General features: G+C 36.6%; 1 protein-coding gene and 1 long non-coding RNA gene across 6 annotated transcripts; one reads left to right on the top strand and one right to left on the bottom strand.

The window, feature by feature from the left end:
* Positions 1-1,905: 1,905 nt before the first annotated feature.
* Positions 1,906-17,989, top strand: LOC133650701 (uncharacterized). Of its 5 annotated transcripts, XR_009826277.1 has the most exons (5): positions 1,906-6,137; positions 6,225-6,311; positions 7,322-7,406; positions 9,850-9,906; positions 17,372-17,987. XR_009826277.1 is itself a non-coding variant. In XM_062048261.1 (4 exons), exons 2-4 carry the CDS (start codon positions 7,377-7,379, stop codon positions 17,552-17,554), a joined length of 270 nt encoding a protein of 89 aa, XP_061904245.1. In that variant the 5' UTR covers positions 6,224-6,311; positions 7,322-7,376; the 3' UTR covers positions 17,555-17,988. The 5 variants fall into 5 exon arrangements, 2 of the variants coding, with proteins under 2 accessions (XP_061904245.1, XP_061904246.1); XR_009826276.1 differs by lacking the exon at positions 7,322-7,406 and having other exon boundaries at positions 17,372-17,986; XM_062048261.1 differs by lacking the exon at positions 1,906-6,137 and having other exon boundaries at positions 6,224-6,311; positions 17,372-17,988.
* LOC133650702 (uncharacterized) lies at positions 14,956-20,938 on the bottom strand. Its single transcript, XR_009826279.1, has 3 exons — positions 20,708-20,938; positions 17,387-17,560; positions 14,956-16,427 (listed from the first exon to the last, which is right to left on the bottom strand). It is a non-coding gene; the product is annotated as an uncharacterized LOC133650702 (long non-coding RNA).
* Positions 20,939-23,926: the final 2,988 nt, after the last annotated feature.

Below are 23,926 nucleotides of genomic sequence, written 5' to 3'. Positions count from 1 at the left end.
AAAAGAGATGAAGTCAATGATAACCGATGTGCAATGGAACAGCAAAATAGAGACTTGAATGTTCTCAGACAGGAACATTGTCAAAAGAGCAAAGAGATTGCATTTGCCAGGACCAAAATAGGTACAGAGATGGAAAAGCTACTCAAAATGAAGGCTGATTTTGAAACAGAAAAAATACTGCATGCCAAAGACACAGAGACGATGGAACAACTGCAATCTGAGCAGAAGGTGTTGCAAGATTACTTTAAGTCTTGTATCCTGACAATTGAAAGAGTGAGAGATGATTTAAAGGCAAAGTATGAAAAGAAACTTGAAGACATTGACAAAAAGGTTGTCAAATTAGAAGCGAAAAATGAAGGAATGCCGAAATTGTTGCTTACAATAAAGCACATGCTGGAAAATAGTAATCAAGGCAGAGATCAAATATCAATCAACAACAAACTAATAGTTGGAGGAAAAATTCAGCTGGACAGTTTGCTTTCGAATGTAGTGAAAGAATCAGAAGAAATAAAACATCTGAAAACAAATCTTTTGGTGGAAAAACAAAACCTGGACAAACTAAAGAACAACATTAAACAAGAGAAAGAAATCCTGAGCAAAGCCAATGAGCTCATGAACAAAGAAAAACTGGAGCTTGATTTGATGAAGTCTGAAATACAAAAACAATTGATCGCATTGAAAGAGAATCAACGCATGACCAAAGAGAGATACAGTGACCTTAAAATCAGAGAAAACGAGTTTAGAAAGAATAAAACAGGATTGGACAGAATAGCTGAGAAGATGAAGAAAGAGAGTGAACAAATTCATCAGCTAAACATGGACGTTGTGACAAAAAGAGATGAAGTCAATGATAACCGATGTGCAATGGAACAGCAAAATAGAGACTTGAGTGTTCTCAGACAGGAACATTGTCAAAAGAGCAAAGAGATTGCATTTGCCAGGACCAAAATAAGTACAGAGATGGAAAAGCTACTCAAAATGAAGGCTGATTTTGAAACCGAAAAAATACTGCATGCCAAAGACACAGAGACGATGGAACAACTGCAATCTGAGCAGAAGGTGTTGCAAGATTACTTTAAGTCTTGTATCCTGTCAATTGAAAGAGTGAGAAATGATTTAAAGGCAAAGTATACAAAGAAACTTGAAGACATTGACAAAAAGGTTGTCAAATTAGAAGCGAAAAATGAAGGAATGCCGAAATTGTTGCTTACAATAAAGCACATGCTGGAAAATAGTGATCAAGGCAGAGATCAAATATCAATCAACAACAAACTAATAGTAGGAGGAAAGATTCAGCTGGACAATTTGCTTTCAAATGTAGTGAAAGAATCAGAAGAAATAAAACATCTGAAAACAAAAGTTTTGGTGGAAAAACAAAACCTGGACAAACTAAAGAACGACATTAAACGAGAGAAAGAAATCCTGAGCAAAGCCAATGAGCTCATGAGCAAAGAAAAACTGGAGCTTGTTTTGATGAAGTCTGATATGCAAAAACAATTGATCGCATTGAAAGAGAATCAACTAATGACCAAAGAGAGATACAGTGACCTTAAAATCAGAGAAAACGAGTTTAGAAAGAATAAAACAGGATTGGACAGAATAGCTGAGAAGATGAAGAAAGAGAGGGAACAAATTCATCAGCTAAACATGGACGTTGTGACAAAAAGAGATGAAGTCAATGATAACCGATGTGCAATGGAACAGCAAAATAGAGACTTGAGTGTTCTCAGACAGGAACATTATCAAAAGAGCAAAGAGATTGCATTTGCCAGGACCAAAATAAGTACAGAGATGGAAAAGCTACTCAAAATGAAGGCTGATTTTGAAACAGAAAAAATACTGCATGCCAAAGACACAGAGACGATGGAACAACTGCAATCTGAGCAGAAGGTGTTGCAAGATTACTTTAAGTCTTGTATCCTGACAATTGAAAGAGTGAGAGATGATTTAAAGGCAAAGTATGAAAAGAAACTTGAAGACATTGACAAAAAGGTTGTCAAATTAGAAGCGAAAAATGAATGTATGCCGAAATTGTTGCTTACAATAAAGCACATGCTGGAAAATAGTAATCGAGGCAGAGATCAAATATCAATCAACAACAAACTAATAGTAGGAGGAAAGATTCAGCTGGACAATTTGCTTTCGAATGTAGTGGAAGAATCAGAAGAAATAAAACCTCTGAAAACAAATCTTTTGGTGGAAAAACAAAACCTGAACAAACTCAAGAACAACATTAAACAAGAGAAAGAAATCCTGAGCAAAGCCAATGAGCTCATGAACAAAGAAAAACTGGCGCTTGATTTGATGAAGTCTGAAATACAAAAACAATTGATCGCATTGAAAGAGAATCAACGCATGACCAAAGAGAGATACAGTGACCTTAAAATCAGAAAAAACGAGTTTAGAAAGAATAAAACAGGATTGAACAGAATAGCTGAGAAGATGAAGAAAGAGAGCGAACAAATTCATCAGCTAAACATGGACGTTGTGACAAAAAGAGATGAAGTCAATGATAACCGATGTGCAATGGAACAGCAAAATAGAGACTTGAGTGTTCTCAGACAGGAACATTGTCAAAAGAGCAAAGAGATTGCATTTGCCAGGACCAAAATAAGTACAGAGATGGAAAAGCTACTCAAAATGAAGGCTACTTTTGAAACCGGAAAAATACTGCATGCCAAAGACACAGAGACGATGGAACAACTACAATCTGAGCTGAAGGTGTTGCAAGATTACCTTAAGTCTTGTATCCTGTCAATTGAAAGAGTAAGAGATGATTTAAAGGCAAAGTATACAAAGAAACTTGAAGACATTGACAAAAAGGTTGTCAAATTAGAAGCGAAAAATGAAGGTATGCCGAAATTGTTGCTTACAATAAAGCACATGCTGGAAAATAGTAATCGAGGCAGAGGTCAAATATCAGTCAACAACAAACTAATAGTAGGAGGAAAGATTCAGCTGGACAATTTGCTTTCGAATGCTGTGAAAGAATCAGAAGAAATAAAACATCTGAAAACAAAACTTTTGGTGGAAAAACAAAACCTGGACAAACTAAAGAACAACATTAAACAAGAGAAAGAAATCCTGAGCAAAGCCAATGAGCTCATGAGCAAAGAAAAACTGGAGCTTGTTTTGATGAAGTCTGATATGCAAAAACAATTGATCGCATTGAAAGAGAATCAACGCATGACCAAAGGGAGATACAGTGACCTTAAAATAAGAGAAAACGAGTTTAGAAAGAATAAAACAGGATTGGACAGAATAGCTGAGAAGATGAAGAAAGAGAGGGAACAAATTCATCAGCTAAACATGGACGTTGTGACAAAAAGAGATGCAGTCAATGATAACCGATGTGCAATGGAACAGCAAAATAGAGACTTGAGTGTTCTCAGACAGGAACATTGTCAAAAGAGCAAAGAGATTGCATTTGCCAGGACCAAAATAAGTACAGAGATGGAACAGCTACTCAAAATGAAGGCTGATTTTGAAACAGAAAAAATACTGCATGCCAAAGACACAGAGACGATGGAACAACTACAATCTGAGCTGAAGGTGTTGCAAGATTACCTTAAGTCTTGTATCCTGTCAATTGAAAGAGTAAGAGATGATTTAAAGGCAAAGTATACAAAGAAACTTGAAGACATTGACAAAAAGGTTGTCAAATTAGAAGCGAAAAATGAAGGTATGCCGAAATTGTTGCTTACAATAAAGCACATGCTGGAAAATAGTAATCGAGGCAGAGGTCAAATATCAGTCAACAACAAACTAATAGTAGGAGGAAAGATTCAGCTGGACAATTTGCTTTCGAATGCTGTGAAAGAATCAGAAGAAATAAAACATCTGAAAACAAAACTTTTGGTGGAAAAACAAAACCTGGACAAACTAAAGAACAACATTAAACAAGAGAAAGAAATCCTGAGCAAAGCCAATGAGCTCATGAGCAAAGAAAAACTGGAGCTTGTTTTGATGAAGTCTGATATGCAAAAACAATTGATCGCATTGAAAGAGAATCAACGCATGACCAAAGGGAGATACAGTGACCTTAAAATAAGAGAAAACGAGTTTAGAAAGAATAAAACAGGATTGGACAGAATAGCTGAGAAGATGAAGAAAGAGAGGGAACAAATTCATCAGCTAAACATGGACGTTGTGACAAAAAGAGATGCAGTCAATGATAACCGATGTGCAATGGAACAGCAAAATAGAGACTTGAGTGTTCTCAGACAGGAACATTGTCAAAAGAGCAAAGAGATTGCATTTGCCAGGACCAAAATAAGTACAGAGATGGAACAGCTACTCAAAATGAAGGCTGATTTTGAAACAGAAAAAATACTGCATGCCAAAGACACAGAGACGATGGAACAACTGCAATCTGAGCAGAAGGTGTTGCAAGATTACTTTAAGTCTTGTATCCTGTCAATTGAAAGAGTGAGAGATGATTTAAAGGCAAAGTATACAAAGAAACTTGAAGACATTGACAAAAAGGTTGTCAAATTAGAAGCGAAAAAGGAAGGTATGCCGAAATTGTTGCTTAAATTTAAGCACTTGCTGGAAGATAGTAATCAAGGCAGAGATCGAGTATCAATCAACAACAAACTAATAGTAGGAGGAAAGATTCAGCTGGACAAATTGCTTTCAAATGAAGTAAAAGAATCAGAAGAAATAAAACATCTGAAAACAAAACTTTTGGTGGAAAAACAAAACCTGGACAAACTAAAGAACAACATTAAACAAGAGAAAGAATTCCTGAGCAAAGCCAATGAGCTCATGAGCAAAGAAAAACTGGAGCTGGTTTTGATGAAGTCTGATATGCAAAAACAATTGATCACATTGGGGAAGAATCAACGCATGATTAAAGAGGGATACATTGACCTTGAAATCAGACAAAATGAGTTTAAAAAGAATACAACAGGACTGGACACAATAGCTGAGAAGATGAAGAAGGGAAGGGAACAAATTCATCAGCTAAACATGGATGTTGGGACAAAAAGAGATGAAATCAATGACAACAAATGTGCAATGGAACAGCAAAATAGGGACTTGTGTGTTCTCAGACAGGAACATTGTCAAAAGAGCAAAGAGATTGCATTCACCAGAACCAAAATAAGTACAGAGATGGAAAAGTTACTCAAAATGAAGGTTAATTTTAAAACGGAAAAAAGACTGCATGCCAAAGACACGGAGCGGATGGAAAATTTGAAATCTGAGCAAAAGGTGTTGCAAGATCACTTTAGGTCTTGTATCCTGTCAATGGAAAGAGTGAGAGATGTTTTAAAGGCAAAGTATAAGAAGAAACTTGAGGACATTGACAAAAAAATTGTCATTTTAGAAGCAAAAAATGAAGGTTTGCCGAAAATCTTGTTTGAATTAAAGCACATGATGGAAGACAGTAATAGAGGCAGAGATCAAATATCAATCAAAAACAAACTAACAATGGGAGGAAAGACCCAGCTGGAAAATTTGTTTTCAAACGTATTGAAAGAAACAGAAGAAATAAAACATCATGTTGGAGTGGAAAATGAACTCAAACAGAGGCTTTGTACTCTTCCCGATTTAGTGATAAAAAGAGGTGTTTCCCCAGTAACCAGAATTTCTAAAAGCGATTGTCTACGGAAAATCTGGAAAGATATAAAAACAGAAAAGAGGAATATTGATCAGATGAAGTGTCAGGGTCATGAGATGAAAAAGAACCTGGAGAAACAATTGCATGTGATAAACCCGATTGTTAAATCATATTGGAAACAAAAGGAATATACATTTGTGAAAAAGACCTTATATCAAGGAGTTGGTGACACATCGCAAAGTTCCTCAAAGACCAAGGACAAAATAGAAGATGAAAAATGCTTATACCTTCAAAAACTCAAAATTGAGATGCTTAGTGATATTGAGACTCTCATTGTCAAGCAAGAACATATGACCAGAGCCCTGAAAACTAGTGATACAGCTACCCAAACACTTCAGATGGCTACGACAACAGATGGATACACCATAATTAATGAAGAGCAGACAAAGACTGGGAAAACAAAATTAGCAACCAATACATTGAGTGGACTTTTGTATCGTCTCCAGTGTTATTATAACAAATGTTGCTGTGGAAACTCCAGGAAGCCATGTGCGGAGGATAAATGAGACAAGTGGTAAGTAGATGGTTAAATATAGCCACAGCAGACTGAGGCCACATGCACCCTTACTTCACCATCCAATTAATTGAATTTCTTTTTCAGGTTTTCGGGTGAGTTGGAACCTGACTCAGCTGACTTTTGGCATGGTGAACTCGTTTTTGGACTGTGGGAGGAAACACACACAAAAAGGTTGTTAAAGAGACTTCCAAAACAATAATATACAGTACATGTAGCATCCCCAGTGGAACCACTGACTCTTTTGCACTGATGATCTATATATTTATTGATACGTCCTTGTTAATGGAAAAACTTTGAGAGCTATAAAGAAAAACAATCCACATGTAAATCCAGTAGTACTTCAACTTACAAGTTTAACTGGTTCTGTGATGGAGCTCTTAGCTCAAACATTTGTATCTCAAATCAACATTTCCCATTGAAATTAATTTAATTGGTGTTTGACCCCTCAAAACAGCACACTTTCAACATGTAACGTTTTTTTTAAAAATAAAAACAAAAGTTTAGATTCGAAATATTGTATAAAAACAATGCAATAGAACAGGGGTTCTTAACCTTTTTAACCTCGGGGCTCAACTTTTCCAACACTGAATTAGTAATCTTACACTTGATTTTATTAATCTTATTCAGTAATTGTATCTAACCTACTTAGGAACATGGTAACATGAATGTGTAGGAGTCCTACCTGTGTGCAATATGTGGAACCAGCAGCACACATCTATAATCTGTAACATCGTTACTTAATCGCAATCTAGACAACAGAAACATACACTCACTGACACTTAATTCTGTGCACGATGCTGTGGATCGCATCACCAGCACATATGTGCATCTGGAAAAGGACTCAAAAACAAGAAAATGCAAGATAAAATACCTTTTTTCATGTAGGAGATATATTATAGTTATATATTTCCTAAATTTAAAAAAACATTTAAAAAAACGCCAGCAGACACTAAAGCCACGTTTACACTGCACACCAAATCTGATTTTTTTGCCCTCAAGTGACACAGATCTGATATTTTTTTGCCAGTCCAAACGCTTCAAAGTGCTTCAAATCTGAGCTTTTGGCATCAGATTCAAGCCACATCAGGAGGTAGTCCGGAATCCTATCTGATCTTTTTAAATGTGACTTCATCCTAAACGCAATGCGACCTAATGTGACCCTAATGTGACTTTTTCGTCAGCTTTGGGTGAGCTACGTCATTCGTGTGCGCTGGAAAAACGCAGTCGCCAGCGGAAATGGATATTTCATCACAACATCCGGTTTCGGTGAGCAAAGTCTATTTAAGAAGACCGAATTTTCGGTGCATCACTTGTCAATAGTGCGCAAATAATAGGCTATTTGCAATATTTTAATATACATTTTGATACTGAAGAAATTGTTGAAAGACCAGAATTGACGCTGTGGCACATTTGCTTACATGTGAGTTGAAAAATAAAGCTCACGTAGATCCACGCTGATGACCGTGTCTCCTCTACTTAACAGCCATAGAAAGATTACAACCCTCTCCAACATATTACACTATATGCATCCATTCATACATTATTAATTCAATTTACTTTCACGTAAAAAAACATTAATTTTAAGGTCTTGCGACTTTTATTTTATTTTATAGTAGGAGCGACTTCCTGCAGTCACCTTTCTTTGTTTTCACTTTATCAAAGTGCAAGCAAGTGACGTTGAGGCACATTGGGGTCTGTGCATGTTTACACTGGAGTCTGATAAAAATCACATTTCACTTGCAGTGTAAACAGTCAGTTGGAAAAAAATCAGATTGCAAAAAAATCAGATTTGGGCCACTTTGGCCGGCAGTGTAAACGTAGTCCAAGACGCATCAATTGAATTATTTCAATCAGCCCCCTAAGTCATCCAGCAGCTATAAAATGATAAAAGGAAATTCCATCCATCCATCCATTTTCTACCGCTTGTCCTTTTTGGGGTCGCGGGGGGCCGCTGGATCTCAGCTGCATTGTCAATCCAAAATGTTGACACACACTTAGGATTCTCATCTGTCCATCATCTGTTTTTGCAGCGTGAGCACCTCTTTTCTCACAGCTGTGTGTCTGTGTCAATTTGCACATCCTTCGAACACCTTCTAAATAAAAAGAAAAATAGAGCTCACAAAACGGTGATGAGTGTTGAGAAATAACATTGCACGTGCTGTTTAATATATTTGCATTTTCTCTTCCCAATGTTGTGGCCGTTTTTATGATCGGCATAATTTGTGCATACTAATGAAGACAGAAACGCAAAATGGAGTGCACACCTTTCTCTGCTCACTTAACACACGCAATCCACTTTGCACACGTTTAGTAGATTGGATTTGCGTGTGCTATCAGGTTTGCATGTGTTTTAGTACACGCAAACCTTTAGTAAATCTGGTCCTAAGCTTATTTGTAAGGTAGTAACAGGCACATTAATAATAGCTTGTAATGTTGATATATTTTCCTAATTTTAAGCATACGGCGATGTCTTAATTTCACAGACGCATCAAAGCGTTTGCTTTTCTCTTAGTCAACAACACTACTAATCATGTCAGACTTCATGAGAGCCAACAACGACTACTTGATGATGATCTACAATTGTATATTTTTGAGCCTGAATATAAGGAGGATGATCTCCAAGTTTAAAAGCTGTGTGCTAAAGAAATCCAGCTTGGTGAAACACTAAGCATAATGTAACCATATTGTTAAACAATAAATACAAACTATGAACATAAAAAACAATCACTTACTGTACAATGTGTGCTGTCACTGGGATACTGACTGATGGGATGTTTATATCTTCCCGTTAAGATGAAGAATTTATCTTAATCCTCACAAAGGGGTTAAAAAAACCCGCAAAGAAGCGTATTTTCTTGTTTTTGTCGTCATTTCCGGGTATAAGTTGAATGTCAAAGTTGAACAACTTCTCGGTTTATGGCCACAACCTTCTACTGTCCAGGGAAGAGGCATGATTTATAATCTAAAATTAACTTTCACCAGCTCAGAGGCGACTTTGCAGCTCACCGGCTCAATATGTCAATATAGCAGCGTAAGCTAGATGTTGCTCTGTGATCATGGCATGGCTCAAAATATTTTGTCTCAGTTAGCACTTATATTAACAATATCACTAATACTTTGTAATTTTCAGGTCACGAAATGTAAATGGAGTATTGTTGGTAGGGCTGCAAATCTTTGGGTGTCCCACGATTCGATTCAATATCAATTCTTGGGGTCACGATTTGATTCAAAATCGATTTTTTTCCGATTCAATGCGATTCTCGATTCAAAAACGATATTTTCCAGATTCAAAATGATTCTCTATTCATTCAATACATAGGGTTTCAGCAGGATCTACCCCGGTCTGCTGACATGCAAGCAGAGTAGTAGGTTTTTGTAAAAAGCTTTTATAATTGTAAAGGACCATGTTTTATCAACTGATTGCAATAATGTAAATTTGTTTTAACTATTAAATGAACCAAAAATATGACTTATTTTATCTTTGTGAAAATATTGGACACAGTGTGTTGTCAAGCTTACGAGATGTGATGCAAGTGTAAGCCACTGTGACACAATTGTTATTTTTATTTTTATAAATGTCTAATGATAATGTCAATGAGGGATTTTTAATCAGTTATGTTGAAATTGTAACTAATATTGATACTGTTGTTGATAATATTCATTTTTGTTTCACTACTTTTGGTTTGTTCTGTCACGGTTGGGGTTGCAGCTTGCTGCGGGATCGTTCCTCCAATGCTACACGGACTACTCCGGACGACAGCGTGAGGTAGGAGATGATTTATTCTCATAAATCATAGACAAACCGAAAACAAGCAAAAAGGATGCATGCCGATTGCACGTGGAAGCTAAGGCAAAACTTAGCACAGGAAACACAGAAGCAAGAATTAGGAAAGTCAAACGTAACAGTTGCATGGAGCAAACAACGGAGCTACAATGAGTGACTGGAAAAGGCAACTTAAATAATGTCTCTGATTAGCGCTCGGGAAGCAGGTGAGCGGGCGAGCACTAATCAGAGACAGGTGCACACAAAGAGTGACCATGACAACCAAAACAAACTCCTGAAGTGCACAAAACAACCAAGGAAGTCCAAAACTAACAGAAAACACAAAACAAACATGATCCGGACCCAGGATCATGACATGTTCTTTGTCGTGTTTGTGTCTCCTCTCAATTGCTCTGTTTATTGCAGTTCTGAGTGTTGCTGGGTCGGGTTTGGTTTTGGAATTGGATTGCATTGTTATGGTATGCTGTGTATTGTTTTGTTGGATTGATTAATTTAAAAAAAATAAAAATTAAAAAATTAAAAAATAAATAAATATATTAAAAACATTGATTTTTTTAAAATGAGAATCGATTCTGAATCGCAAAATAAAAAATAAATAATAAATTAAAAAAATAGATTTTTTAAAAATGAGAATCGATTCTGAATCGCACAACGTGAGAATCGCGATTCGAATTCAAATCGATTTTTTCCCACACCCCTAATTGTTGGCGTTTTTTTAATGTTTTTTTAGAGGGCTTTATGAGCGGAATAGTGTACTCCCATAAGCTACATTCTTAGCCACCTACCACTATTTTACGATTTAGAATGCATATTAAAAAGAAAAACATAAGTGTTCTTGTCTTACATAGGGAGTGTGAATGATAAGCATAATTCCCCAAAAAATGCAATTCCCCTTTAAGTTTGGGCACTCTTAAATTGAGGTACACCTGTACGTTCCAAAAATAAATCTTACTGTATGCTATTCATCTATATTATTTAATCAAATCTATATTTACAACTTTGCCTTAATTTTTGCATACAGTACGTACCCACTCAAAACCCATATAATATGATCCTTCTTCAAGCCTGGTAAAAAGCATGATTTATGATCTACAATAAACATTCACGAGCAAAGGAAGAGAGGAAACAGCTCCTAATCACGGCGCCGCTATAAATAGTTATTCTGTGTTAACGCTTATATGACAATATCATTAATACTTGGTTAATGTTCAAGTCACGAAATGTAAATGGAGTATTGTTGGTGCTTTATGGATGGCTATTTATTGGATTTTAAGGGACAAGCGGTAGAAAATGGATGGATGGATGGGCGAAATAAAGGACCTCCCATTGGCTCCACTGTAAGCAGACATTTATTTACAAGTTAGAATGCCATCTATCCATCCATTTTCTACCGCTTGTCCCTTATATTAAAAAAAAATCCATCCGTTGTCATGTTTTTCATGATGATTGTGAACAAAAAAAAAAAAAGTGCACTTCCCCTTTAGGGCGGTAATTAGGGATGGGCGATACCACACTTTTAGGATTCGATACGATACCGATACTTTTTCTTGCATTTTCATCGATACCGATACCAATAATTTATTATTGGCAATTTTTTGTCAGTCAAAAATATTATTACTATTGTTATTATTTAAGACAAATCACAAGACAAATACAGACCATTTATACCACATTTATTATGGTCATTATATAATAAAAGTAAAATTAAAATAAATAACATAAATATTAAAAATAAATTAAATGTTATATATAATAATAACTATATATTATATATAATAATAATTAAATATTAGGGCTTTCCAATTAACAGTCAAATCCGAATTGCAAGAAGCTGCAGTTATTTTTTAAAGTTTGTGATATAATTATCAATTAATGAAATATGAAATAGGCTAATGTTTTCGAAATGTAAGAAATCATGTTACAGATTAAAACCAAAATCACATTCAATCATATATTCAAGATTTTCTTGGAAAAAATAAAACTGTAATGCAAACATGAAGAATCTCCAAATTGTATCTCTTTCTTATCTTGTTTTAAATACCGGTACTCAAGCAATTTTCAACTAACAGTAAATTCCCCTGTGTGGAAATTATTTGAATTTAGGATAATCATTTAAACAAAAATATTCAGTAAACATTACTAAAAAAAACAAAAAACAATGCCTGTTGTAAGTCAACAATAGGACAACACTGGATATGCCTGGCTGGATCGCTGTCGGCTGGCTGTGTGTGTGTTGCACGTTGACGACGCTCATTCGCTGTCTCCTGTCACGTGACTGGGCCAGCTCTATACTCTGCCAGGTACAGGGGTGTCCCAGCACATAGTAAGTTAAGTAAGTCATCAAAAACATCTGAAAGGGATGCTTGCACCCCCCACACGCCGTTTTTTGGTTTATATCGATACTTTTTTCAGAAAAGTGATGCCAAATGAGTAGCGTGTGAGTATCGATATATCGATACCACAGGATCGATACGCACATCCCTAGCGGTATTACACTAATGGCTTAGCACTAACATCGAACAACAACAACACAGAAGAACACACAGCAACTAATAATTGTAATACCTGTATGCCTTTTCAACCAATAAGTTTTGGACTCTCTAACGGCAGACATTCCTTCTTACCGTCACAAACATCCCTGTAAAAAGCATAAGTGCGAGAGCACACCAATTTCCTCTTTTGCAACGGAAGCTTTCAAAACAAAGCTCCGGTGTCAAAATAAATCGCTACCTTTAGCAGGTAATAAGTCGGAGGTTATTAAGAGTACATATTCAATATATTGCTTCGATTTAATTTTTTTATTTTTTTTTACAACGTTCAGACGTCTAATCAAATAATCTAATACGGGTAAATTCACAGATAAAACTACTGGATAGCCAATAAGCAGGGGTGGGCAGGGTTAACCTGACTCTCGCCAGATCCTTGTAGTTCGCTGAGCTGTGTGGAGCTCAAGCAAGAGCTGTCAACCAGCGCAAGCTCTTAAAGGCCTACTGAAATGAATTTTTTTTATTTAAACGGGGATAGCAGATCTATTCTATGTGTCATACTTGATCATTTCGCGATATTGCCATATTTTTGCTGAAAGGATTTAGTATAGAACAACGATGATAAAGATTGCAACTTTTGGTATCTGATAAAAAAAAGGCTTGCCCCTACCGGAAGTAGCGTGACGTAGTCAGTTGAACATATACGCAAAGTTCCCTATTGTTTACAATGATGGCCGCATGAAGTGAGAGAGATTCGGACCGAGAAAGCGACAATTTCCCCATTAATTTGAGCGAGGATGAAAGATTTGTGGATGAGTAAAGTGCAAGTGAAGGACTAGTGGGGAGTTGAAGCTATTCAGATAGGGAAGATGCTGTGAGAGCCGGGGGTGACCTGATATTCAGCTGGGAATGACTACAACAGTAAATAAACACAAGACATATATATACTCTATTAGCCACAACACAACCAGGCTTATATTTAATATGCCACAAATTAATCCTGCATAAAAACACCTGCGTGTTTGTTATGCTAGCTCCTAGCTCCTCTGCTAGCTCCTAGCTCCATAGAACATGCCAATACAATTCAAACACCTGATCAACACACACAATCACTCAGCCCAAAAGACCGTTCACCTAACCCAAGGTTCATAAAGCTTATATATTTTTAAAAAGTTACGTACGTGACGCGCACATACGGTCAAGCTATCAAATGTTTAGCAGCCAAGGCTGCATACTCACGGTACCTGATATTCAGCTGGGAATGACTACAACAGTAAATAAACACAAGACATATATATACTCTATTAGCCACAACACAACCAGGCTTATATTTAATATGCCACAAATTAATCCTGCATTAAAACACCTGCGTGTTTGTTATGCTAGCTCCTAGCTCCTCTGCTAGCTCCTAGCTCCATAGAACTCGCCTATACAATTCAAACACCTGATCAACACACACAATCACTCAGCCCAAAAGACCGTTCACCTAACCCAAGGTTCATAAAGCTTATATATTTTTAAAAAGTTACGTACGTGACGCGCACATACGGTCAAGCTATCAAATGTTTAGCAGCCAAGGCTGCATACTCACGGTACCTGATATTCAGCTGGGAATGACTACAACAGTAAATAAACACAAGACATATATATACTCTATTAGCCACAACACAACCAGGCTTATATTTAATATGCCACAAATTAATCCTGCATAAAAACACCTGCGTGTTTGTTATGCTAGCTCCTAGCTCCTATGCTAGCTCCTAGCTCCATAGAACACGCCAATACAATTCAAACACCTGATCAACACACACAATCACTCAGCCCAAAAGACCGTTCACCTAACCCAAGGTTCATAAAGCTTATATATTTTAAAAAACTTACGTACATACGCAAAAAAAAGTTGCGCACATACGGTCAAGCGATCAAATGTTTAGAAGCCAAAGCTGCATACTCACAGTAGCACGTCTGCGTCTTTGTCATCCAAATCAAAGTAATCCTGGTAAGAGTCTGTGTTGTCCCAGTTCTCTACAGGCGTCTGTGTATCGAAGTCAAAAGTCCTCCTGGTTAGAGTCTCTGTTATCCGAGTTCTTCCATCTTGACTGCATCTTTCGGGAATGTAAACAAAGAAGCGCCGGCTGTGTACTGTTGTTGCTGACTACGTTCGAAAAATGCGTCCATTTCGCACCGACAACTTTCTTCTTTGCTTGCTCAGCTTCCTTCTCCATAATGCAATGAACATGATTGCAACAGATTCACGAACACAGATGTCCAGAATACTGTGGAATTATGAAATGAAAACAGAGCTTTTTCGTATTGGCTTCAATGTGGAAGGCATACCCGTGTTCGCCGGTCTACGTCACGCGCATACGTCATCCTCAGAGGCGTTTCGAACCGGAAGTTTAGCGGCAAATTTAAAATGTCACTTTATAAGTTAACCCGGCCGTATTGGCATGTGTTATAATGTTAAGATTTCATCATTGATATATAAACTATCAGACTGCGTGGTCGGTAGTAGTGGGTTTCAGTAGGCCTTTAAGGTGTTAGGAAGTAACCTGTGTCTGTGCGTGCGTGCGTGTGCATGCGTTTGTGTGTATGTGTGTGAGAGAGAGAGAGAGAGAGAGAGAGAGAGAGAGAGAGAGAGAGAGAGAGAGAGAGAGAGAGAGAGAGAGAGAGAAAGAGAAATAGTATTAAAAAAAAGCCCTGAATCCAGATGGTGATCCAGATCAGCCTCAAAGCTAAATATGATGTAACCCATTATTATACCCACCTCAGCCAATAAAAACATAAAGCATGCCTTTTAACATTTTTGCACTTGGCACTAATTAAAATAAATTAGGAAATCACCCATGACATCATGGAGTATTTTTATATCTTACAATTGATACAATTATTTATAATTGCTAACGAACAAATCAAATCTTTTGACCGGCTCCTTTCAGTAAACAATGAGAACCGAGTCACATTATCGAGCCATTCGTTGGCGAACCGATTTTTATGTACACACAGATGCGTGTGCCACCCGACAGGAGATTGGAAAACGAAGCCGAGTTGTAACATTTTCTGGTTTATTGTTCTAACGAGGTTATGTAAAGTAGTTCAAGCATACACACACCAGGTAGGTTAATACAATTTTGTATTCACTGTTTTACTATGTCCTAATTGTTTTCGAGTTGTTTTTGTACTTTTTATGTACATATGACATTTCATTATAAGGTATTATTTCTGTATTGTTAAAATGCTCTTGTGCTACAATAAAATAAAAATCTCCAAATAATGATGTCACTGTCAACCCATGGTGATATGGCACCAACTTATGTATTGTTTACAGTGAAAACAACAATATTCTAATTGTAGTCAATACTGGTATACATTTGATGTATTCTAATCCAAGTATAATTTCTACCAGTAATTGTTAACTATAACCATAATAACAAACCAGTCTTTTTCACGGCTCTTTGAAAGGAACAGCTTCTCAAGATCCGACTCCCTTCAAGAAGCCATAAATCCCATCTCTTGTGACAGAGCGTACATTATAATGCTTGCATGCAATTTTGTGGAACGCCCCACGGATCAATGCTGGGTCCACATTTTACAAATATATTAAATCTTTAAGGTTTCAAAAGACATACCATTCCTCGGTCTGTGCACATGTTTTGTTCCTAAGACAGTGATGTAAGTAGTAGTAGTGTAAGTCGGAACCTAGATTTAAATTAAGACTAAAGACACTCACACTGTATATACAGAACACATACAAATACACAAAATACAGTACTATAAAGACTACATGCAAAAATGAAATGGAACAGTAACAAAAAGAAGGGGCAACTTCTCACTCTTAAGCATAATTTCACATTTTTAAAGATGCACATATTAGTCCTTGATGATGGTTACAGCCTCTGAGGAGGCCATGCAGCCAATTTTGATCTGTGTTTCTCCACTTTCCAAGTCTACTTTCACTTCTCTTCTACCTTCCGTGTTCTTTTTTGATGAGCTGCCATCAAAAGAGTCTGCCTCGTGCTGTCAACAAGCGAGAGCAACTTAATTACATCAATCATTTTACGAAAAACATTTGCAACTGCCAAAAACGAGAGGACTTGAGGGGAACTTCTCAGTTATGTGTAAATCACAAGTTTGGACTCCAGTGTTTGCTAGCAAGGTTAAAAAGCCAATGCAAGGATCTGCCAATGTGTTTACAGTGGTCCAAGTTCCTCTATAAAACAGGAGCTCTCTAGTGTTTTTACAAATTTACTGCAAAAATATTTGTTCCCAAAACTTTGAACTGAAATCGGGGTGTCATTAATAGGCCGGGGTGTCATTAATAGGCCAGATTTTGCCACCGGGCCTCCAGTTGAATAGTCCTGTCCTATGTGCTTCCACCACATGTATTTAACCAGTTATCTTTTTCTTTCTGCACAGAATTACATGCATTTTTTGGATTGGATCGGAACCACAATATGTTATAAAACAAGGCAATACTTGCAGATGACACTGCGGCATTTAGTTCAAGGGAAATAATTAAAACAAAACAAAAAACGGTAGTTTGATTAAAACAGAACATCATTGAAACTAAAATAATGTTTACTGACAATTGCAGAAAAGACACTGCAACAGATTAATGGTGTTGTCATTGACAAGGTGTTAAAAATAAATGTCTATAGGTGCCATAATAGATTATAAAACATACATTAACAACTGGAATTTAATAAATATGAAATACCGAATATATAAGCATATTAAAATTCCCAGATCTGGTTTTTTCAAACCTGCTCTCTGATACTGGATAACAGTTTTTATAACAAAAGAAGAGTATGACTGCAAGTAAAAATATAATTAAAACAGTTGGACCGCACAACATGAGAAACATACAGCAGTAATAGCAGTAAAGTTGAGGAACGTATAACATGTAACATTTCTATTGTCACATGAAAATCACAATGAAAAATTGTGTCTCTGCATTCCAGCTAATTGTTTGCCACCTGAGGATCAGATCCGAGTCCTACGCCAGCAACTGGGTCCTTAAATCTTCCATGTGTGGGCTTCTCCAGGGGGGAAGTGTGGATTATGCATCCTGCCCAAGGGCTGGGAGGGAGGTGAAGGAGGCAGGACTGGAACATGGTTACTGGGCGTCCCACTCGACCTCCTGACCCATGCTGTCTCCGGCAATAGAATATAAGCAATGACATATTATGAGCAAGTTTAAGAAATAGTACACAGTTTTGTTTTTTAGGTAAACGGAGGAAACAGTGCTTAGAACCACAGAGTCTCATACCACTAACTCCTTCATTTATTCATGTAACATTAGTTTATCATTTATTATTTACTATATACTCTATTCTTCATTCATTATATATTGCCTATCAGTATTAACTCCTTTATTTATTCCATCATTATTAATAATGATTTGTTTTCTGTATTCTGTATTCATCGCTAGAATTTTTAAGATTTCTTGTAATGTAAAATGTATTACAAATAAAGTATATTATTATTATTGTTACAGAATGCTTCTGTCAGTATGTACTTCTGTATAATTTACTATACATTATTTCTTGTCTGTCCTTATCAAACAATGACCTCGGAGGTTGGATAGAATTAAATCAAATGTGCTCCCTTATACTAGTAATGGGAATTTTGGCTCGATGTTTGGCTCCATTTGATTGTGTGTGTAGATTTGTAAATTTCCTATTCATACCAAAGACTATAAAAATGGGACCTCCCTGCTTGGCACTCAGCATCAAGGGTTGGAATTGGGGGTTAAATCACCAAAATGATTCCCGAGCGCGGCCACCGCTCCTGCTCACTGCTCCCCTCACCTCCCAGGAGGTGGACATGGGAATGGGTCAAATACAGAGGATAATTTCACAACACCTAGTGTGTGTGTGTGTGTGACTATCGTTGGGACTTTAACTTTACACTAAAAAGATTTACAGTTTAACAACGCAAAATCAACAAAGCAGTATACAACCAATTATATTAATAATTAAAATGTACAATCCAGGTAACAGGTTTTCATTGTCTTCAGCAAAGATTCACACAAAAGTTCTCAGCTTTTGTTTCTGCTTATCATTTTCTTCACCTTTTCAGTTTGTAACATATTGTAGTCATGTTTGGTCCCAATTAACCGTGATAAACGTTTGACAAATGTATATTTAACAAGAGTTATAAGAGTCAACATTTAGTGTTAACATTTATATTTAACATATACACTACCGTTCAAAAGTTTGGGGTCACATTGAAATGTCCTTATTTTTGAAGGAAAAGCACTGTACTTTTCAATGAATATAACTTTTAACTAGTCTTAACTTGAAAGAAATACACTCTATACATTGCTAATGTGGTAAATGACTATTCTAGCTGCAAATGTCTGGTTTTTGGTGCAATATCTACATAGGTGTATAGAGGCCAATTTCCAGAAACTATCACTCCAGTGTTCTAATGGTACAATGTGTTTGCTCATTGGCTCAGAAGGCTAATTGATGATTAGAAAACCTTTGTGCAATCATGTTCACACATCTGAAAACAGTTTAGCTCGTTACAGAAGCTACAAAACTGACCTTCCTTTGAGCAGATTGAGTTTCTAGGGCATCACATTTGTGGGGTCAATTAAACGCTCAAAATGGCCAGAAAATGAGAACTTTCATCTGAAACTCAACAGTCTATTCTTGTTCTTAGAAATGAAGGCTATTCCACAAAATTGTTTGGGTGACCCCAAACTTTTGAACGGTAGTGTAAGTACATTTAACATTTAGATGTAACCCTTAAATTTAATATTTAGATTTAATATTTAGATTTAACATATATATTCGCCATTGATGAATGAGCTAAATGTGAGATAAGTAACTATTCAATATACAGTATATCGGCTAGAAAAATACTATTTAATTTCGACATTAAGCAAAATAACTAAACAAAACCAAAAATGACTATTGATTCTTATTTCTTTAGTATGTAAAAAAAAACAAAAAAAGAACCATAAACTATTTTGTGATTAAAAAAATAATATTGATCTAATCACTGTGGTATCCCCCATATTCTGATATTATACTTTGTATTGTTAGTGTTGATATTCGTGTCGATCGGTCCACCCGTTTGCATTCAAGAGTGTTGTATTAGCGGTTTGCTTGTAATGATCCCATATGACAGTTTGGACTTTGTTCGTTATTTTCCTGTGTTTCGTCTATCACTTCCTGTCCTGGTGCTCTTGTTTTGTCAGTATATCCTTTTTGGTGCCGTGTTTTGCAGCACCTTCTACTATTGATGTGTGCTACAACTAATTTTGTTTCCGGTCCGATACAGAGTAACATTCAGGCTGGTATCGGCGATATCGATCCATTACCAATACTTTGTGCAACTACATCTAATGTGTCTGGTAAAATTAAAAAAAGTAGTGTATTTCAAGTTTTGCTGCTCTTTGGAAATCATCTTCAAAACATATAAAATCACAGGGTGAAACAAATTAATGGCGTTATTCTGTAACGAATGTGATATATTTTTCATATATCTTATTTATATTCTGTATTAATAACTCTGCATATGTAACACAGCTCGAAAGATGGGCCAACTCTTTCGTTGTGCGACACATTTATTTTTCAGGATCAAGCTGCAAAACAATTGACACTGCGTTACAACTGGAGCTTGATGCATATGCTTCTTTTCATATCACGTACTGGCAGACTTCTTCTACAAAATACAATGTCTGGAGTTGAACAATTTTACAAATATTCCAAAAATATATTTATGTATACACATACATATATATACACAAAAAACCTTTTTACTATTTCTATCTACCTTAGAATCATGCTCTTAATCACCGTTTAATAATATATGTATTGTATTTATATGTATTCATTATATGTATTTATTGTATTTATTTGTGTCATCTTATCATTACCTGTACCTAATCTACTGTCCTATGTGCGACTGTAAATCTACTGCCTTAGCACACACTAACTGTAATTTAGCTTTGACACACCTATCTGGTGTGCTTATGATCAATACAACACTCAAAAGTTCGTTTAGCATGTCCTTGTAACATAAATGGCATTTAACATTTTATTTTCAAGTATCTCTGAGGAGTTATGTTGTGAACTTACTCTTAAACTAAAGCTAACTGTATTTTGCCTCGTCACCGTGGTTACCCTCGGACCAACGTCCGCCATCTTAGAAAATACCCTGAATGTGACTCGAATTTAACTCATAACATTCACAAAACAGACATTAGCTTAACATTGCTTACTCTAAAAGGTACAGAATAAATTGTACTACTGCTTGTATGTGTTATATGCAAACAAGCTTACCTGCAAAACAATTGACACTGCGTTACAACTGGAGCTTGATGCATATGCTTCTTTTCATATCACGTACTGGCAGACTTCTTCTACGGCACCAGATACTGATACCAACGGCACCAAGCACCCTCTGCTGGTGTAACTAAATATCGCATGCTGCATAGAAATACATAGAAAACCTTGACATCACAAAACATTAGTCTATAAACAGTATTTAAATCAAGTTTTCTGACCTTAAAGAGTTTTTAATGGGGGGGGCAACTATTTTAGTCAAATTAAATAACTTAGTGCCACACATACAGTGTCTACAAATGGCCGAGAATAAAAGGATACAAACACACATCCTGTTTTATAATACTGGGTGACTAATTTTAATTGCCAGCAATTGTCTTAAATAAACAAATGACAGACTGAATGACTTGAGCGCAGCACAGGGAGCCGCTGTGCTTGGGCATTACGTACTTACCTAGGCAAAAGAAAAAGTAGTTCCCACCAATTGCGTTTCTGTTTCAACGAGATCTCCATGATTTAGTTATTTTAGACTGTGTTCCTATAAATGATATACAGTACATGATATCAAAAGCATCAATATTTTGATTTGAGAATCGATATTAGAGCATTAAGATCTGGTATCGGCGGTATCGATATTTCAGTATCAATCCATATATCACTAGCACCCTTACTTTCTGTTCCTTATCCTGCCAGAAAATCTGTTCAAAGTTCAGGAACTTTTGGTTCCTGGAACCTCTGGTTCCTGGATGTATAGGTATAGAAGTGTGTGGCTTGTGTTTCCACCACATTTCACAGTTCAGGGTAAGTTATACAAATCAGGCTGATGTTATTTTACTAAAAAGTAAATACTTGAAATACCAAGCAATAATATACAAAACAATATTATTTATAAAATAAAGTTTTTTTTTACAAAAAGTCAGGCTTTTGTCTGCAATGTCCATCAGTTAAAAAAGTCATCCTCCCGGTAAATTCTGAATTTTCGATGGTCAGGTGATTCCTTTTAGTCCATTTTAGTTGTAAATAACAATATATGAATAAAACATGTCAGTGTTTATCTCATGCCGACAACACAAACACATTGGCTTTAGCGTTACCTCGTTAGCATTAGCATTCCGTTCACTCGGGTTGAGGCTAATTAATTACACAGATGGAGTGTCACTGACTACTTTTACAGCATGGAACAAAGTAAATAGTTAATATTTACCTTCGTACCACTTGTGTGCCACCCCCTTTATTTCACATGTATCAAATGAAGCCAGGGTAGTAAGCAGCTGATGTTGCCGCTTTGTGTCCGGCTTCATACTCCTCCGTAAATACATGTAAAAGAGTCCGTCCACTTCTCGTAGCTTCGCGTATTGAAATTAAGTGTGTAAAATCTAATAAACTGCATATAGTTTGAAGACTACGACTGAGTAAAAACACTACAAGATAGTTCCAGTGCGGAAATATGACCATATCACACCAACTCTCAAATCCCTTCACTGGCTTCCTGTTCCACTCAGGCAAGTCAAAAGTTCCTTTCATTCTTCTTTCTTTACGTTGTCAAATTTGTTGTCATAGAAAGACGGTGTGGTTGGGAGAGTGGCCGTGCCAGCAACCTGAGGGTTCCTGGTTCGATCACCACCTACTACCAACCTCGTCACGCTCGTTGAGTCCTTGAGCAAGACACTTCACCCTTGCTCCTGATGGGTCGTGGTTAGGGCCTTGAATGGCAGCTCCCGCCATCAGTGTGTGAATGTGTGTGTGAATGTGTGTGTGAATGGGTGAGTGTGGAAATAGTGTCAAAGCGCTTTGAGTACCTTGAAGGTAGAAAAGCGCTATACAAGTCTAACCCATTTAAATACACAAGAAATAAGAAATAAACAAGTCGCTGTGTATATTGTCAAATTTGCAGGACACAGCTGGAAGGTGTCATCAACATACATTATCACTACATGACAATAGTGTTGAACATTCTATCATTGGTCAAATTAGCATCATTTATGTTGAGGGATGTCAACTCGCTGAAAAAGAAATAAGAGAAAACCGTTTTTATTTGTGTGAAAATAATTTAATACTATCCACAAAGGTTGATCAGAGGCAACTGGATTCTTTTTTTAGTTGAATGTTTTTTTGTAGTTGCATTCATTCAACCGCTGTTGATTACATGACCTGATGAATGACAATCTACATTTTTATTCTATTTGACTCCGACCAGAATATAAAATTAAGCTGAATTTGAATGCTGAATAGTAAATATGCTACTTTAGTTAGGCAAGCAGAAGGTAAGACGGCAATGGTCACAAAGTACAGTCACGACTCTGAAGCTCAAACATGCCCCATTTAGCTGAGTGACAGGTGATAAGTCATAGACTGAGGCAAGAAAAATTGCATAAACATAAACAGTATCCAGTGGCAGCATAAGTGATGAAAAAACAGCATGAATGCCTAAAATTAGTGGCGCATGAATGATGACCGGATGATTAAGAGCGCCTACTGTTTGGTTACCATCTTGGGGGAAACAATGTTGCCATCAATGCATGTACAATGAATATTAACCATAGCTCGCTAAATTTTCATCCGATTTTCATAAGACTTACTTTATTTACTGAGCAAAAATAGATTATTTGCTATGGATACTTATTCCAAATTAAAATGCAAAGATACTAAGAAAACCAACATATATTCTTGTCTCTCATAAAGATAGGCAGTTCCCCTTTAAATTAATGACACACATTTGAAAAAAAGCACTCTCCAAATAGAAACATTTAAATTGAAAGATAATGCACACCGTAATAATCGGCTCTTTCTAGGTGGCTAGCAATGCTGCTAATGGGAGCAATCCATTCAGCCTTTAAATCACTTTAAAAATTAATCCAAAACTGCCAACAATACTCTGTTTACGTTCTGTAACCTATATAATAACCAAGCTGGACGTTTCCAGTTGATTTTGTGTAGGTGGAAAACATTTTTTATCACTGCATGCTTTGCTTTAGGTAGTCCATCATGACCGATGATGACCTCTGCAACTCTTTGTGGGTTCGTTGATGATTGTGCAGCCCAATGCGTGATGCACACTGCCTGCCACAGACGTGACAACTGAAGACCTGACCTGATGGGCCAGGTGCAGACATGGCCGCCTTTCTCCTCTCTCTTTTTGCCATATGGTGTTTTAGTCTGTTCTCCTCTGCCGATTTTATTCCTTGACGGCATAGTCCACGGCAGGAAGAGCGGACC

The sequence above is a fragment of the Entelurus aequoreus genome, linkage group LG05 (assembly GCF_033978785.1).
Source record: "Entelurus aequoreus isolate RoL-2023_Sb linkage group LG05, RoL_Eaeq_v1.1, whole genome shotgun sequence".
In the NCBI taxonomy this organism is placed as follows: Eukaryota; Metazoa; Chordata; class Actinopteri; order Syngnathiformes; family Syngnathidae; genus Entelurus; species Entelurus aequoreus.
This window is presented reverse-complemented; position numbering and strand designations above follow the sequence as displayed.